Source organism: Martes martes (assembly GCF_963455335.1).
Source record: "Martes martes genome assembly, chromosome: 16".
Lineage (NCBI taxonomy): Eukaryota > Metazoa > Chordata > Mammalia > Carnivora > Mustelidae > Martes > Martes martes.
The window spans coordinates 53,731,195-53,748,727 of NC_137904.1; the positions used below are offsets into that span (position 1 = coordinate 53,731,195).

At 49.9% G+C, this 17,533-nt stretch overlaps 1 protein-coding gene across 3 annotated transcripts in view; it reads left to right on the top strand.

The window, feature by feature from the left end:
- The window catches only part of ARSG (arylsulfatase G), a 103,566-nt gene that overhangs the window by 22,618 nt on the left and 63,415 nt on the right, over positions 1–17,533 (top strand). For 2 of the 3 annotated variants that reach the window (XM_080825358.1, XM_080825359.1), the window contains exon 2: positions 15,527–16,235. In XM_080825358.1, coding sequence (XP_080681484.1) covers positions 15,838–16,235 — 398 coding nt within the window. In that variant the 5' untranslated portion in view covers positions 15,527–15,837. Of the gene's footprint in view, positions 1–15,526; positions 16,236–17,533 lie in introns of those variants that run through there. The other variant, XM_080825357.1, reaches the window with a different exon arrangement.

Sequence of the window (17,533 nt, forward strand, 5' to 3'; positions counted from 1 at the left end):
CCCTCCCCCCCGCCCCCCACCCCGGCCGCCTGCGCCCGGGCCCTGCGTACTACTGCCCGCGCCCCGGCCCCGCGTCGCTGCCTATCCCTTATCCTATACCGGCTGCAGCCGGTCTCCGCCGGCCTCGGGGGCGCGCCGCCGCCGACCATGTGCTGCGAGCGCTGAGCGCCGCCAAGGAGGGGGCCGGCCTGGCGCGCGCGCGCCGGCCCACGTGGACCGGGGCCGCGCCGGGCACGCGCCCGCCCGGGGCCCGGGCTGGGGGTCACGGAAGGTAACGGCGTCGCGGTCTGGAGCCAAGCGCAGGGTCCCGCGGGACCACCCCCGCCCCTGCCGCGGGGGTCCCTGGCCCGCCGCCCCTCTCCCCCCACCGGAGCGCGGCCTTGCGCGCCGGCCCGACCGGACCCGGGCGCTTTGCTGCACCGCCCGCGGGGAGCGCGGGCGTGCTCGGGGCGCCTGCACCCTCTCCGCCGGCACCCCTGGCCGGGCGCGCGCGGGGCCCCGGGGCCGCTTCCTTTCCCGCAGCGCCCGGGCGCTCCCACCGCCCAGTCCCACCCGCGCCTGGAGGATCTGGGGATTGGCTGGGGGCAGGCGGGGAGAGGGGCGCCGCGGCTAAGCCCGCGCGGTGCTCGCGGCTGCGGCGGCTCCGCGTCCGCCCCGGGCGGAACAGGTTCCTTCCAGTTTGGGTGTGAGCTGCGCGCGCGGCGCCGCGAACCCGGAGTTCCTCCTCCAGCGCCCACTTCCCCCCATTTCGTCAACTCGCGCCTGGTTCCCCTTGTGGGGCCGCGGGGGAGGGAGTGCCGCAGTGAGCCCCAGACAGCTAGTGGCCCGGCTGCTACGAGTCCCTTGCTTTCCCCCTTGTGCAGCAGCAGCAACAGCATCCGCGTTGCGCGAAAGGGATGTGAGCGGCGAGGCTGAGTCAGCATCCCTGCTCGGGGCGCGCGCGCATCCTCCCTTGCTGGCGTTTGGCGACGTGCACACAGGTGCATGGCTGCCTAATCCGCGGAGAGCCCCCAGGAGGGGAGGCACCCGGAGGTTTAGGGAGTACGTGCCCCTCATCCCGAAGTCCCCGACCCCAAGGTCACCGTGAACTCAGCGGATGAAGCCCGGGAAACCAGTTATGAGCTTGTCATGGGGGACAAAGCAGTGTGTCGTATCCCTGGCATTTCGGAGCCCGCGGGGGCGCAGACTTGGCTTCCTGGTCTCCACCTCACCTACCCAGGGCCAATTTGAGACCTGCTCGGAAGCAAAGACCTTATTCTCTGCATTTCCCCGTCGACTTGGATACGGATTGCTCCCTCCGGGCGGGGGGGGGGGCGGGGTTCGAGGAAGTGGTTCTGATGTCAGAAACTCATGAGAGCCTACTTCGGGAGCGCGCGCACGCGGCGGCGCCGCCGGGAGGAGTTGGCTGTTTGAGTTTTAATAAAAATCCCTTTGCAATCGCCGCCTGCTTTCTCTCACGACTTGGCGATAGGGTGTACTGCGTTAAGTGCCATTGTGTGCTGTTGCAAACTCTGGCGTGGGTCAGGCGGGGAGCAGGTGTGTTCGCGTCAGGTGCTCTGTTACGGGCCAGGGGGCAACTGATCAGCTTTGCAACCTTGTGGAAGTAACGTGACTTTTTGGAGGGTCGATTTCCACATCCGTAAAATGGGGCCAATAATCGTATTTCCAGAATTGAAGGCTTTAATTTAGGATGCCTGTAAAGTGTGGATCAAAGTGATTGCCTGTGATGAACCCTTGGTGCCCATTAGCTCTTACTGTTATTATTTATGGTTTACCATTCCGATTACTGACTCCAAGCACCGCCCCCCGCCCCCCCCCCCGGGATCCTTTTTTTCGGGTTGTTCTTCCAAGAATCCACACGTGATGATTAAAAAAAAAAAAAAAAAGATTTGAATCCCTGAGATGAAAACAGTGCTAAAACAGGACTGACTGTAAGTGTAATCTTTGAGATTTAGGATCTCACAGTGCATTTAGCACCTACCACTGTGCTCACTATGGAATCGTCATAGTATCTACTGTTTTGGGTCTTGGGAACCTATGGGTGTAGCCCAGTATTTATAACTGAGTGATTCTGATCAAGTCCTGGAAGTTCCTGATGCTTGGGCTTCTTGGTTTAAAACATTAGGCAAATCATGCCAAAAGCTCTAGGTATGAATGAATGATTGAGAAAGTCACATCTGAGTATCTGACCAGGGTGAAAAGCACTGGCTGTTGGGGAGGCATCATTGTAATGATGATAGTCATACTAAATTGCTATTTTATTAATATTAATAGACCTATTAATTTTTTGCATGTTTGCTTTGTTCCCAATACTATTAAATGCCATACATGTGAGCTAACATTCACCCCATCAGTAACATTCTGCAGTCAGCACTATCCCCATTTTATAGATGAGAAAAGTCAAGGCACAGAGCACTGCAGGGCTTCACCCAAGGCTTCAGAACATTTATAGACACACCCTGGCCCTTTTTGTAACTAAAGCTCATCCAGAGATGACATTTGCCACCTGCATTTGGGGAAGGGGGATGGGACTAGAAACCCAATCTCGGCCTAGTCTTGCCAGCCACAAGCCAGTGACTTTTGCTCGCCCTGGTTAGAGGCTGGCTTCACCTTGGTCCCTTTCCTAGTGAGACCAAGCGTGAAAACCCCTGCTTTTTTCACTCCTCCCGGGAAAGCAAAGAGAGGGAAAGCACTGCATTACCATGCTAATCAAACCCCCCCCCAAACAAAACTAACTCTGTTTAGTTCTAAATACGAACAAAAGAACCCTTGGAGTCTGGAGTACAGAACCAGAAAAATCAGGATATTAAGTTCAGGGTTCAGCTCCCCGTTTAGCCTCTTCTGTTGTGTCTGCCGTAACCCCAGTGGCAGCAGAACCCCTGGGGTCTTTCATCTACAGTGGGCAAGGCTGTGATGATGCCCTTAAAAAGTCCGTCAACATCTTCTGGGGAAATAAATTGGCTCCTGAGGCTCTCCCCTCTGCTCGCTCTCTCTAGCCATCTTGCTTTGGGTCATTTGCATGAGAACAGATTCCTTTGTGCAAAGTTGGCCAGCCTGTTCTCTGTCTACGTTTATAGCCCTTCTAGTCTTCATGTTGGGTTGCTAGGCAGATATGACCCTGGCTTGCAAATAAGCTCACTGCATTTACCAGCCCGTGAGAACTTAAACTTGGGTAAGTAGATTGAAAGGAATCTTGTCTGGAGCTCGGGGCTGGGTCTTCAGAGCAGCCACGAAGAGGAGGAGCACTGGAGGGGACTCCTTCGGGAGGTGTTGCTCTCCCACTCATTTACTCTTCCTCTTCCTGATTCCACACCACCACCCACCATCTCACCTGAGGGCCTGTGCCCGGAGATGAGGGTGTGTGTTGCGGGGGCCGGGGTGGGGGGTGGGGGGTTGGAAACAGGACCCATGTGTATTTGATTGAAGCGAATTCTTGCTTTAAAACTCGATATCTGCGTCTCCCGACAGCAGAGAAGCCCATAGGCTTCCTCGTAAGAATTCTGGGTAGCTCCGTGGGCTTTATCTTGTGGGTGGTGGGGCGTTCCTCAATCCCCACATTTAACAGTTTGAAGGGAGACAGGACCCTTCAGATGGGCACATGTGCTCCTGGGGAAATTTGCAGATTTGCCAAGGGGCCCGAGACACAGATAATTTTAGGGCAGTTGTTTTCTGGAACATGACCTCTGTCCTAAAGCCGATTTGTCCGAGGACCCACTGTGGGGCAGGCCTGGTGCTGGGTTAGTCTCACACACATGGCTTCTCCCTCATAACCAGAGCCAGGATCTCACTAGGGGGCTCTGTTCCAGCTGAAACCGTCTCTGGGGCTAATCCTGAAATACGGTGCCAGGGAAGCCTCTTTCTTCAAGTCAATATGTCCCATCCCCCAGTCCATCTTGTAAAGATGCTTTTGTAGTAGTAAGAGCTTGTCCAAATACACCGTATATGTTGTTCGTTGACAAATGATCCCTTATAGTACTAATTGTGATAATAATTCAACTGGGGAGGGATTTTCTTTAATCTTGAAGTGTAAGTAACAATTTCCATTTACACACAAAGGTGTAAATTTCAATTTATACACAAAATCTGTGTCCACAGAAATAGGATCATTAAGTACTTTTGAATATATAAGCACATCATATTGAGACAGAATGGAAATACCATTTTGAAAAAGAGAAAAAAGAAATGATAGACAATTCCGGACCTAATGAGTGATGTTCCCATGTGATTTTGAAATGAATGATGATGGTTTTCATATTACTCTGATGTTTATCTTACACTGGATACATTTGAAAGATTGGTGTAAAATCATTTTGCTGTAAAAGATCATTTATGGATACAATTGAAACGATATCTTTTGATGCTGTGATGAAGCATTGAACATAATTTAAAACTGTTAAAACTGCATGTTTGCATTTTTGCTGAATGTTTGCCCCCCCCCCCCACCATTCATATGTTGAAGCCCTGACCTCCAGTGTGATAGGATTTGGAGATGGGCCTTTGGGAGGTGATAGGTTAGATGAGGTCATGAAGTGGGGCCCCCATGATGGGATGAGTGCCCTTTAAAGAAGAGAAAGAGAGCCTTGGAGGACACAATCAGAAGGCAGCTGTCTGCAAGCCAGGGACAGAGCCCTCACCCAGACTGTGCTGGGCTCTCCATCCCAGATGTCCAGCCACCAGACTGTGAGAAAATGAATTTCTGTTGTTTAAGTCACCCAGTCTAAAATGTTTTGTTATGGCGGCCTATGCTGATTGACATGGGGAGGGTTTATTGTTCCACATTCTTTTAGAGGATACCCCAGCACAAACATGTGCAGGCCACTGGGGATGGTCTGTATTAAAAGGAGGACAAGAAGGCCATGCCCCCCACCCTCTTGGATCAGTTCTCCCTGGGTGAGAAAATAAACCTGGGAGTCACCACCATGGGCCGTGTGAGGCAAGATAGGGTCTGTATAATTGAGAGCTACATGTAAGGTGCACATGGGTGTGGACCCTGGAGCCTGACCTTGAATGCCAGCCTTGCTCTCACCTAACTGTGTCACTTATCTGGGCGAATTGCTGAACTTCTGTCTACCTCAGTCTGCTCATCCGTGAAAGGGGGAGGGTTGTCCTGTGGGCGGGGGGGTGGGGGGAGTTAGTGCTGTCTTGCTAGGTTAACTGGGTTAATGTGTGTAAGGGGCTTAGCAGCTTAGTGATGTGTCTGCTCACAATGAGGTTCTCTAATTCTTGGCTGGGGGGTTGAGGATGGAGATTAGAGAAGCCTAGAACCAGGAAAAACCTTACAAGAACTGGCAAAGGGGAGGGAGAGGGGTGAACAGCAGATGGTGCTGGGTTTGCAGACAGGAAGGTCACCTCCTCACCCATGGCCTCTGATGATCTGACCTCTATCATGCCTGATATCACTGGGTACGTCTCATTCACTCTGAAGTAAGTTTTACTTGATTTTAACACTGATATTTGTTCTTAGACATATTAGTCTTTTTTTTTTTTTTAAGGATTTCACTTATTTATTTGAGAGGGAGAGAGAAAGAGAGCAAGAGCAGGGGGAGGGAGAAGCAGACTCCCCACTGAGCAGGTCCCTGGGATCACGACCTGAGTCAAAGGCAGCCGCTTAACCGACTGAGCCACCCAGGTGTCCCTACACGTCTATAGTTTTGTGATCCTCTTTCTACTTAAAGAGAGAAGAAAAAGAGAGAATTCTACCTCGAGAAAGTCTCTAAAAAACGATCTCAAGCCTGTTGTGAATGTACTAACGGCAACACAAGAATCAGGATTGTCGGAACAAAGTGATTTCCATCACGTTGCTTTTAGGAATAAATAACATGCCGTGTTAAAAGTTTAAGCCACAGTTGCGGCCACGAAATCTAATTGGCCAGGTTGGAAAGAGTGTGGGACCACTGGGTTTTGCCCCGATTATATCAGGCTTTCTTTGGAGAATTGTTGAAGTTGCCCCACCCATCATGTTGCTCAAGGCCAAGGAATAAAAACCTGCTTTCCTGCTATGTTTCTTGCCTAAAGGGAGATGCTGGCTCTACCCCCCCTTCTTGTCTAAACACGCACAGCCTGTCCTGCTGCTCCTTGGAACAATACACAGTGTTAAGCTTCGATTTTAACCCCTTAGGAGCCACGTATCCGCTCATTTCCATATGGCTAAAGGGATGGTTCGAGGAAGCTAGGAGGCTGCTCCAGGCTGCTATACGGATGGGAGGCCCGGAGGACCACTGTCCTGTCGTGGTCATGGTTGGTGGAGGGCTCTGGCCTCTTTAGGGGAGCCCAGATGCTTGGTAGGGGTCCACAGTAGGACTGGGGACACAGAGTGTCCGTCCTTCCTTCCCACAGCCATCACTCTGCCGTCTGGGCAGCCTCTGCTCATCACAGCCCTGATGAGTGCGGTTGTTTCCCAGACCACAAAACCACACCCCAGAGAATGTGGTCCCTCATCTCCAAGTGTTGACTGTCTGGTTCAGAAGACAGGACACACGTGTGATTATTACCTAAAGCAGCATTTCCCCAAGTGCACTTCTACAAGGGAGGACCTCAGAGGAAGGGGAACTCACAAAGCCCATCTGAGGTTAGGGAAGCGATGAGACAGAGCTGAGCTTTCTCTGGGCGGGAAGGAGCAGGCTTGGCCCTAGTTGTTCATGTTAGATGCCTTCATTCAGCAAATATTGATTGGGCTCCCTCTGGGCTAGGTACCAGGGTTGTGCAGTGCGTAAACCACACAGACATCCTTATTCTAATGCACCTTACAGCTGAGACTTGTGACCTCTCTGGCTGGAGCACCTAGCCCAGGGTCGCCAGCAAATCATTTTTCCGATGTTTCTGATATTAACATGTAACTCCCACTTTCAGCTGGCATCCAAGGGGAGATTTCCTTCACACCTTCTCCGCATCTCAGCTTGACCTCATACTGTTAAAACTGTCTAAAACCAGATTTGCTGGTAGGCCGTGTACTCCAGAAACCGTGTCAACTATCACCAGCGTCTGCCCGGGCACAGGGACCTAGCTCAGGTTTAGCCAGAATGGCACAGACCACCATGGGGACCGTGTGACAAGGAATTGTAATTGGGAGCTTTGAAAACACAAACCAGGAGGACTCTTCACTTTCCCTTTTGCTGGTTTGTGACTACGGCGTTTGTGGCTCCGGGATCGACCAGCAGAGCACACTGGCAAACGGGGATGACCAACACAGCCTGTAGCTACACAGAGCCCGGATCTCACCATCGACACTCAGAATAGTTGTGCTTCATGTTAATTTTAGGAAGCCTCTGCGCCTGTATCGTACTTTTTTCAAAGCATTCTCGTATTTGCTCTCTTTTTATCCTCAACACAACAGGGGCATGACATACAATGTTTCTGAGTACTTACTGACAGCGGATACTCAAGCTCCATTATTTCACCCACACATTGTGTTTGGCGGGGGGAAGTTTACTGTGGCTCTGTTTTTCAGGTAAATGGGTAAACTGAGGCACGGGGATTTTTTTTAATTTTATTTTTTTATTTTTGGTGCTTATCCAAGATCACATAGCTAGGAAACGACTGTGCCAAATCCTGGGCACACATTCTTCTGGAAACAGGTCACCACACTCCCCCAGATCAATTTCCCAAAAGGCACATTTGCCAAGTACTTCACGGCACTGAACATGAGTGCTCCCCCCCACCCCCCGCCCTCCACCAGGTTTTGGTCTTTCCCCCTAGTTCCTATGCCTTGACCTCAGCCTCGGAGGTTCTGGGTTAGAGCCCAGCTAGAATCTGTGTTAGTGGGCTTGGGCTGCCATCACAAAACACCACAGACTGGGGGGCTCACACAGCAGAACGGTATTTGTCACAGTTCCGGAGGCTGGGAAGTTTTAGAACAAGGTGCCGGCTGACTTGGTGCCTGATGGGGGCTCTCTTCTGACTTGCTGAAGGCCACCTTCTTGGTATGTCTTCACCTACCAGAGAGAAAGACCCAGCTCTCTGGTCTCTTCTTTTTTTAAAGATTTTATTTATTTATTCGACAGAGAGAGAGAGTGAGCACGGGCATGGGGAGCAGCAGAGGGAGAGGGAGAAGCTGGCTCCCCACTGAGCAGGGAGCCCAACACGAGGCTCAATCCCAGGATCCTGGGATCATGACCTGAGCCAGAGTCATCTGATTCTTAATGACTGAGCCACCCAGGCACCCCTCTCTGGTCTCTTCTTAAAAGGGAACCAGTCCCATCCCGAGGGTCCTACCCTCATGACCTCATCCAACCCCAATCCCCTCCCAAAGGTCCCAGCTCAATACCATCACACGGGGAATGAGGGCTTCAACATACAAATTTTGGGAGGACATGAATATTCCTCTCCCCGTAGAATCTCATTCATTGCATTACAGAGGTAGAATAAATCCTGGGAAAGGAGACATCTGCAAAAATAGAAAAGATGGCACGTGGCATTTAGTAGAAAGTTTCCAATTCTCATGCAAAACTGACACAGGGAATAATGAAAGTTTGACACACGAACCACGGATCAATCTTACCATGACAGGGAGAAGGATAAGAGGGAGGAGGTGGGCCTGCCAGAAAAATTCAGACCTGAGTCAGATCTCACCGTTAGATCTACAAGTCAGTGAACACGGGAATGGGGGCTCCGGGGACATTTTAAATCACACCATGGGCTACAGTAATTGAGAAATTTCACAGGACAAACAGCTGAATTTATTTACAAATAGACTGCAGGGAAGAGAGAGGAGGAACTTACAAATGAAAAGAGAAGAGACACATGAACCAAATGTAATTTGTGGTGGGCTTTGTGTGGGTCTAGATTAGAGTAAAAAAAAATTGTAAAAAACGTTTACATTTAAAAAAATAAAATATTGGCGAGACAGCAGAGTATAAACACTGATTTTATTTATTTATTTATTTATTTATTTATTTATTTAGATTTATTTATTTATTTATTTATTTGACAGGCAGAGATCGCAAGTAGGCAGAGAGGCAGGCAGAGAGAGAGGGGGAAACAGGCTCCTTGCTGAACAGGGAGCCCGATGCGGGGCTCGATCCCAGGACCCTGGGATCATGACCTGAGCCGAAGGCAGAGGCTTTAACCCACTGAGCCACCCAGGCGCCCCATAAACACTGATTTTAAACCCTGGTTGGAGTGTTGAGAATACTAACACATTGTTGTTAATTTTGAAAAGTGGCTATGAATAGGGTTGTAGTTATATTCTGAAAGAATTCTTATCTTTTAGAGAAACATATAGAAACAATGTTGGATGAAATTACATGATACCTGAGGTTCATTTCAGAAATCCAGGGTATGTGGAGGACGAGAAGCAGACAAGTAGAAGGGGGGACAGATGAAAATGGGCTGGCCTCGTGCTGATAGCTGTTGAGTCAAGATGCTGGGTCCGGACGCACGAGTTTCTCAACTTTTTTTTTTTCCTCAACTTTTGTATTTTGACAACTTTTGTAGAATGTACTTATTGTAAATGAGAAGTAAATACTGCTTTGTAAAAAGTCCTTCAAAATTTAGCAAGCAGGGAGTGGATTTCAGGTGATCGACCTTGAGTCCGTGGTGCCTGATCACATTTCTTGTGACATTTCTTCTCAAGGGGAGGACAGAATTTTAGAGGAAGGATGTCATTCGGAGGCCCATCTACTTTCACTTTTCTTCTGACATGTGTTCGAGGACCCAGATATAATTTCTCCAGGGCTGCTGAACTCACAGAGGCATGGCCTGATGCCACCTCTGCTCTCCCAAATTGGCTCCTGCCACATAGCTTCCTTCTGTGACAGTCCCAACAGGTGGTTTGAGCTAAGGCTATGCAGGATGTCATATGCCCCACATGTGGACGAGCTTCCTGGAACTGTTGGGTTCACAGAAAGAATAGGGGCTGACTTGCTCCCATTGTAAGATAACTAAGTGCTGGGGACATAAGGTATTACATGATGACTATAGTTAACCCTGCTTTTTGGTCTATTTGAAAGTTGCTAGGACAGTAGATCCTAAAAGTTCTCACCATGAGGAAGAAACCATTTCTCTCTCCCTTTTTTCTTGTATCTATAGGAAATGATGGATTAAAAAAAAAGATTTTATTTATTTATTTGAGAGAGAGAACGAGAGAAAACATGAGAAGGGGGTAGGGAGAGGAAGAAACAGGCTCCCTGTTGAGCAGGGAACCTGACCCAGGACTCAATCCCAGGACCCTGGGATCGTGACCTGAGCCAAAGGCAGACGCTTCATCGACTGAGCCACCAGGGAGCCCCAGAATGCGGTGGCTGTTAACTAAACTTATTTTAGTGATCATTTCACAGTATATACAAATCATCATCATGTTGTACACCTTAAGCATATACAGTGCTGTATGTCAATTACATGTCAATAAAACTGAAAGAAAAAGAAACAGAAAAAAATCACCTTTACCTCTTCCGTTGAGCTGAGACAGACCCCCCAGATATACTCTAAAGAAAGCAATCTTTCCAGGCTGGGGCTGCCCCAAACTGGCATGTTAGGGAGGATCTCAGGACAAAGGCAGGGGCCACGAGGATGTTTGTCTGTTTGTTTTTTCCCACGAGGATCTTGATTACACACAGACATTAAATAACCCTGAATAACTGTTCGTCTGGTTCCCAGGGTACCTGGATTTTCCTCACCGCTTGCACCTGGATGCGGGCGAGGCAAAATTCCAGGAGGTGCTCACTGTTAGAGTCACGTGAGCCCAGGTGGGCACTGAGAAGGAGTGCCACCACCTTAGATCTTGTGCCCTGGGCACTGGGCTTGCCTCTCCCCGGCACTGTCTCTCACCTGGGTTCACCTGGACAGGTGCAACCGACCCCTGATTCTCACCTTCCTTTCCACCCTGTTTTCCTGGAAGGGCAGGGGCCAAATTCTGGGACGTGTAGGTCGGAACTCGGGCTTCCTCCCTCCGCTGTTTGCTGCCCCTCACAGCGACAGCCCTTTGCCCCGCTGGCCTCCCTGCCTGGCTTTCCTCTCGGGCGCACAACTTCCCATAGCTGCACGACTTCCTCTCTTACCTCCTGCAGAGCCTTCTGGAAGGATCACCTTCTCCATGAGGCTGTCCCTGGACCTCCTTCACTTTGCACCCCATGAGCTGCGTCCCCTTGATTTTTTTTTCTCCCCAGTACTGATGTTTGGCTCATTTCATTTCTTCCCCCACGCTCCCCCCAACCCCCCCCCCCCCACACACACACCATGAGAAAGGAAGCAGCTTGAGGGCAGGATTCTGTGTTTCTTTCCCTGCTGTACGCACAGCATCTAGACTGAGGCCTGTCACTTGGTCTGCATTTGCTGGACAAGGCACGGGGGTGGGAGGGTGGGGAGGGGTCGTGATGGGTGCAGACTGCACGTGGGCAGCCGGGACGCCAGGCTCCACCTCCTCCCCATCCGGCCGTCCCCCTGTGACTCCTGGTCCCCGCCGGCGCATGACCATGCTATGACTTGGCAGGTAAAGGAACGGAGCTCGGCCGCCGGAGATCACGCTCCCCCTGTGCCTCTGTCTTTTTTGGCCTTGGCTCATCAGAAGCTTTGTCTCTGGAAAACCAACAGAGCCCTCTGCCAGAAGTTTTGCCCAACCTTCTTGTTATTTCAGCTGTTCTCAAGGCCCTCTAGCAGGCCACTTGGCCGCAGGGAGGTCCTCGGGGAGCCAGGTCAGGTGATGGACTCCCAGGCCTGGGATTCAGACACCGCAGTGCGTCTTCGGTTGACTCATGCCATTCCATCCCCGGCCCTTCTGGCCGACCACTGCCTGCCGGTCCTTCCACCGCTCAAGAGCACCTTCCCCCAGAAGCGAACCCAGAACCGAAAGAGAGACCAAAATTTAGCAGATCCGGAACACTTGCTTTCCAGCGGGGTTCGTAGAGAAGAAGACAGATCATTGCTGAGTGGATGGACAGCTCAGTGTCACTCTCGGGCTGCCCGGGGAGCATCGAGGCGTGGGGGGTGGCTCATACTTGCGCTCAGCAGGGATCTACCCCAGTTTGTTGTGCTTGGATGAAGCCCATGGGTCTTCCTTGGGGGATTGTTGTGTCAGGTGGTCACGTTCCTTCCAGCCCAGTGGATGGGGAAGGGGATGCTCTATTTCCCAAAGACTCCCCTTTTCTTCCTTAGACCACAGACAACGCTCCCTGCCTCTACCCACTCTCCCTTCTGAGAGGGGCAGGGTGGCGCATGAAGAAAGTTGGGAAGAGAACCTCAGATGAGGCCCTGGGCGAAAAGTCTCAGGCTGCATCTTTTATTTTTTTTTTATTTTTTATTTTTATTTTTATTTTTTTTTAAAGATTTTATTTATTTATTTGACAGAGAGAGAAGGAACACAAGCAGGGCGAGCAGGAGAGGGAGAAGCAGGCTTCCTGCTGAGCAGGGAGCCCGATGTGGGGCTCGATCCCAGGACCCTGGGATCACGACCTGAGCCGAGGGCAGAGGCTTTAACCCACTGAGCCACCCAGGTGCCCCTCAGGCTGCATCTTTTAAAAACTTTCCCTCAGCTTCACTGAGGTGTGATCAACAAATAAAACGCGTATGTGTTTACTGCATATGATGTGATGCTTCGATTACATAAACAATAGGAAATGATGTCCACAGTCTCATGAGCACACCCATCACCTTGTGCAGTTGCACGTGTTTTACATTTCTTGTGGTGGGACATTTAACACCTACCATTCTCCTCTTTGCGTCTGCGTGTTGGACTTGTTTCAGATTTCACGTGTAAGTGAGCTGATACCGTATTTGTCTTCCTGTGCCCAGCTTACTGCACTCACCGTACTGTCTTCCAGGTGTATCGAGGTTTTGCAAATGGCAACAACTTTCTCTTCCACGATCCTCCTTTTTCAAGGCTGAATACTATTCCATTGTGTATAGATTCTACGTGCAGCACATTTTCTTTCTTCGTTCGTACGTGGACGCTGAGGTTGTTCCCATATCTTGGCGATTGTGAATAATGCAGTCAACGCAGGATGCCAATATCTCGTGATACTGATCTCATTTCTCTGGATAGATACCCAGAAGTGCGATTGCTGGATCATATGGTCATCCTAATTTTAATTTTTTGAGAACCGCCATCTTGTTTCCTGTAATGTCGTCTTGGAGCTCAATCAAAGTCTATGGCTTTGGGTCCATTCTTTGAATGTCTGGCTTGCCCTTTCACTGTAGTTAAAAAAAAAAAAATGGGAAAAGATTAAATATCTCCCTGGAGGTATGGGCATGAAGGATAATGCAATGGCGTCCTGGCTAAATTAGCTTATTTCCATTTGGTGAAATTTTTAAGTATTAATGATTCTCTTTGAAAATCCTCAAAGGAATGTTTTATCATGGAACTGTTAAGAAAAACAATCTGTTTATTTATGTTCCCACCTTAATTTTAGCTTTTTTCTTAAGTGAATTTTTTTTCCCCCTGGAGTCCTTCGTGTTGGGTCATTCCAAAATGGATTACTGACCAAGAATGAGGCCACTCTAGAGTTCCAAGCTAAGTAGCTTTAAGAAGAAAAGCCTCCTATGATTGTTGCTAATGGTCAGAAGCCAGTAGAATGAGGCTGGGAATCAACCAGCAGGTCAACAAGTGTTTGTTGGGCGCCCTCCTTGTGCAAGGACTCTTTCTTCTTCTAGAAAGGGAGAAGTCTTTGGGGCCTCAAGATCAACAAATACTGGTTGAATCTAATTGAGTTTGAAAGAATAACTCTCCTCTTGGAAAAGAGAAGAATTTGCATTTCTGAACAATTGATTCATTGGCCTCCAGATGACCATGACTGTTTACTTGAACTCCCTTTTATTTTGATTAAGTATGTATCTGCCCATCCTTTTGAGTTTATCTGGGTCTTGCAGAATTTACATACCTCCAACCACCCCCATCCGCTTGGGCTGGCCGTTGGGTTGATTTCCTCAAGGGAAGGGATACAGAACTGCCCGTCACGTCTATCATAATCCTAGCCCCAGTAGCATCTTTATGTATTGGTTCTCCTCTAATCCTCTCAATAGCTTGGGTGTCCCAACAGCTTTTTTACTCGGTCTAGAATTTCAAGTCTGCGCCTCCTTATGAACCTTGTAAATTTAGGGCTTTCAAGTGAAGTAGGGATGATATGGTTTTATTCTATGGTCCCCATTTGCAATCTGAAGCTGGAAACATAACCTTCAATTCCTGTTTTTCTTTCTTTCTTTCTTTAAAAAAGATTTTATTTATTTATATAAAAGAGAGAACGTGCAAGAGAGAGCACAAACAGAGGGGAGGGGCAGAGGCAGAGGGAGAAGCAGACTCCCCGATGAGCAGGGAACCCGACACTGGGCTTGATCGCAGGACCCTGAGATCATGACCTGAGCCGAAGGCAGTGGCTTAACCCACTGAGCCACCCAGGTGCCCCCATCCAGCGCCCCCGTTTTTCAAAATTGGACCTGATTTATGGCTTTCGTCTTGTCACTGAAGTTGCATTATCTCCAGTAGGTTAAGCATCTCCAGTTTATGTTCATTTCTTCCTGGACAAGAATCATGATGTGTTTCTTTCTAAGCCTGTTGGTGCTCCAAGTGGGATTTAAGGGCTAATGATCGAGGTCTCACCCGGGAGCTTGTTAAACATACCTCAGCCTTTCCTATGTACCTGCATTTGATAAGACCTGTAGGTGACTTCTATGTACACCCAAATGGGAGAAGCCCTGGTTGAGCACGTCTTTAGATTTTAATAAAAATTACATCATCGAGATATAAAGGGACAATTTCCATTAACTTTTTTTGGAAATTCTGACATTTAATGGTGAAACATTTCAAACCGTAAACTCGAATGTTCTACCTTAAGTACCTGTACACTCTCCACCTAGATTATACCATTAATTTTCTTTTTTAAAAAAATATTTTTATTTATTTATTTGACAGAGAGAGAGATCACAAGTAGGCAGAGAGGCAGGCAGAGAGAGAGGCGGAAGCAGGCTCCCTGCTGAGCAGAGAGCCCGATGCGGGGGCTCGATCCCAGGACCCTGAGATCGTGACCTGAGCTGAAGGCAGAGGCTTAACCCACTGAGCCACCCAGGTGCCCCATATACCATTAATTATCTTTACGTTTCTTTTTTTCTCGAATCATTTTCCGTCAAGAATTTTACAGAGAAATAGTAGTTGACAGCATGACCATTAGAAAGAATCATGTCTTGATCACACAGATCTCACTCTTTCTTCTAGAATTTTCAATGGGTTTGAGAAGGTCACGATTTCTTGGGAATCAGAGAAGCGTGGTAGGGTGGGTGTGGGGGAGAGCTGGGATTTCACAGAGCTGGGTGCTGGCCCTTGCCCCGTCCAGGGCACCGGGCCTCAGTGTCCCCATCCATATAGTGAGTGAATTCAGAGGCCTTCTCCCTGATGGCACCCCCAACCCCATGATCGGAGGTCCATCACAAGCGTTGTCATCATCACCATGCCTCAGGTGGAGAAACTGATGAAGCAGCTACATATTCGAGTGAGAAGGAAAACATCTGTTGGCATGGAAAAGAGATTATTTCCTAAGCTACTGGGTAAAACACAGCTGCTCTGGCAGTTTTAACTCTGTTTTCTTGTCAATTTTTGTTCTTTCAGGAAACCTTGCAGAAACATGAAGCCGTCAACCATCTGGAACTGAGAAACTCACTCGAGGTTGACTGCGGCTTCTAGAACGTCCAGGTGTTCTGCAGATGGGAGAATCGATCCTGCACTCACCAGCTGGAGTCCCGAACACAGACACACGGCTCCGGCTCCGGTGCTGACATCCCCAAGTCCAGAGGGGTCCTTTTATAAGTGGCCAAAGAGCCGTTGTTGACACCGAGGACGGTCGCACACAGCCGCTCCCTCCCTCGGAGCTGTAGGGGGACAAATCACATTCGGGGTTGCAAGTTTCCTGACTCTCTTGAATGAGGATTCCAGGTGGGGGGCTCATTTCTGTAAGCCCACCACCCCCAACAGGACCACCACCGCCGGTATCTTCTTGCCAACTGCCTGCCCTGAACGCGAGCAGGAGGAAGCTCTCGGAAAAATCTCCAGCTGTGGCCCATGGTCACTCCAGACAACTATTACCCACCCCTCACCCCACCATGGGCTGGCTTTTTCTAAAGGTTCTGCTTGTGGGGGTGACTTTCTTGGGAGGCCTGTATCCCTTTGTGGATTTTTCCTATAACGGGGACACAAGAGGCCAGAAGCCGAATTTCGTGATCATTTTGGCAGATGACATGGGGTGGGGGGACCTGGGGGCGAACTGGGCAGAAACGAAGGACACTGTCCACCTGGATAAGATGGCTGCTGAAGGAATGAGGTAAGTCTTGAAGAAGGCGAGGCAGCACCCCTTGGGGTGCCTGACTCTCTGCGGGAAGGGTCAGCCTAGTGCCCTCGAAGAATAATTGATGGGTCCGTGTTGACGTAGTTAATTGATTGACTAATTTGGTTTGAAGCCAGTACAGCATCTTGAAGAAATCCATGCACTCACCCATCTGATAACACTCGGGGTACTTGTGTGTGTGTGTGCGTGTGTGTGTGTGTGTGTTAGGAACTGGGAATACAGAGGTAAACAACTTACCTCTGCTACTTATCGTCTGCGGGAGGGGACAGGTTAAAAGGAAAGTCGTACTGAGGGCACAAGCCTGCATCGGGGATTTTTGGAGTCTGCGAGGGAGGCTGCAGAACCCAACTGGGGGTTCAGGGGAGAAGGTGACCTTCGAAGAACAAGGGAGTTAGCGAGGCACACGAAGGTAAGAGGACTTAGCTGTGAGCAGACAGGACTTACTGGTCCGAGGAAGGGCACAGGTAATTCCAAGGGACCATAAAAGGGAAGGGCTTGTGTATCCCAGTGGGTCTGGATGTTCATAAGCCCCTTTCCTGCTCAGAAAGAGGACACGGAGCAGAGCGTTCAGACTTCGGGGTACACATCTTAGGCGGACGGCGATCGGACTCGCCAGCTCAGATCCCACCCGCGCTGCATTTAACTCCGCCGTCCGGCTCAGTGGGAATCATTCCAGCGAGCTGGTTAGGACCCCGCTGGGGCCATCGCCACAGTATCTCAGCCACTCATATCCTGGAGCCCAGAGCTTCCGTGGTGCTACAGACCCTCAGGGGGCCCTGCTTCTGGTCTCCCCTACTCTGGTCCATCCACCCCAGCTCAGCCAAAGTGAGCTTTTGAGGAACACTCCTCTGCTTCCAATCCTTCAAAGGCATTTTGTGGCCCTAGGGATCCAATCCCAACTCTGTACTGCAGCTTACAAGACCAGCCCCTCCTCCACACTGGTTCTCTACGAGGCTCCTCCGTTCACTTGGGGCCTCCCTGTGTCTGGGCCTCAGCTAGCTGATTCCATCTTCCTGGTGCACTTTCTACTGCTTCTGCTGGGTTAGGTCCTACTCACCACCTGGGGCTCCCCTGCCTCCCGAGATCCTCTGAGAAATCTTTCTCAGATATTGCCAGGTTCTCTGTCCACTACCTTGCTTCTCCCCGTGGTGATTGCGTAACCATATGACCACCTGTTTCAGGTTTAATAGAGGGCTCCCCCAACAATTCATGGCCACCTGGAAACTCAGAATGTGACCTCATTTGGAAACAGGGATTTTGCAAATGTATTTCCT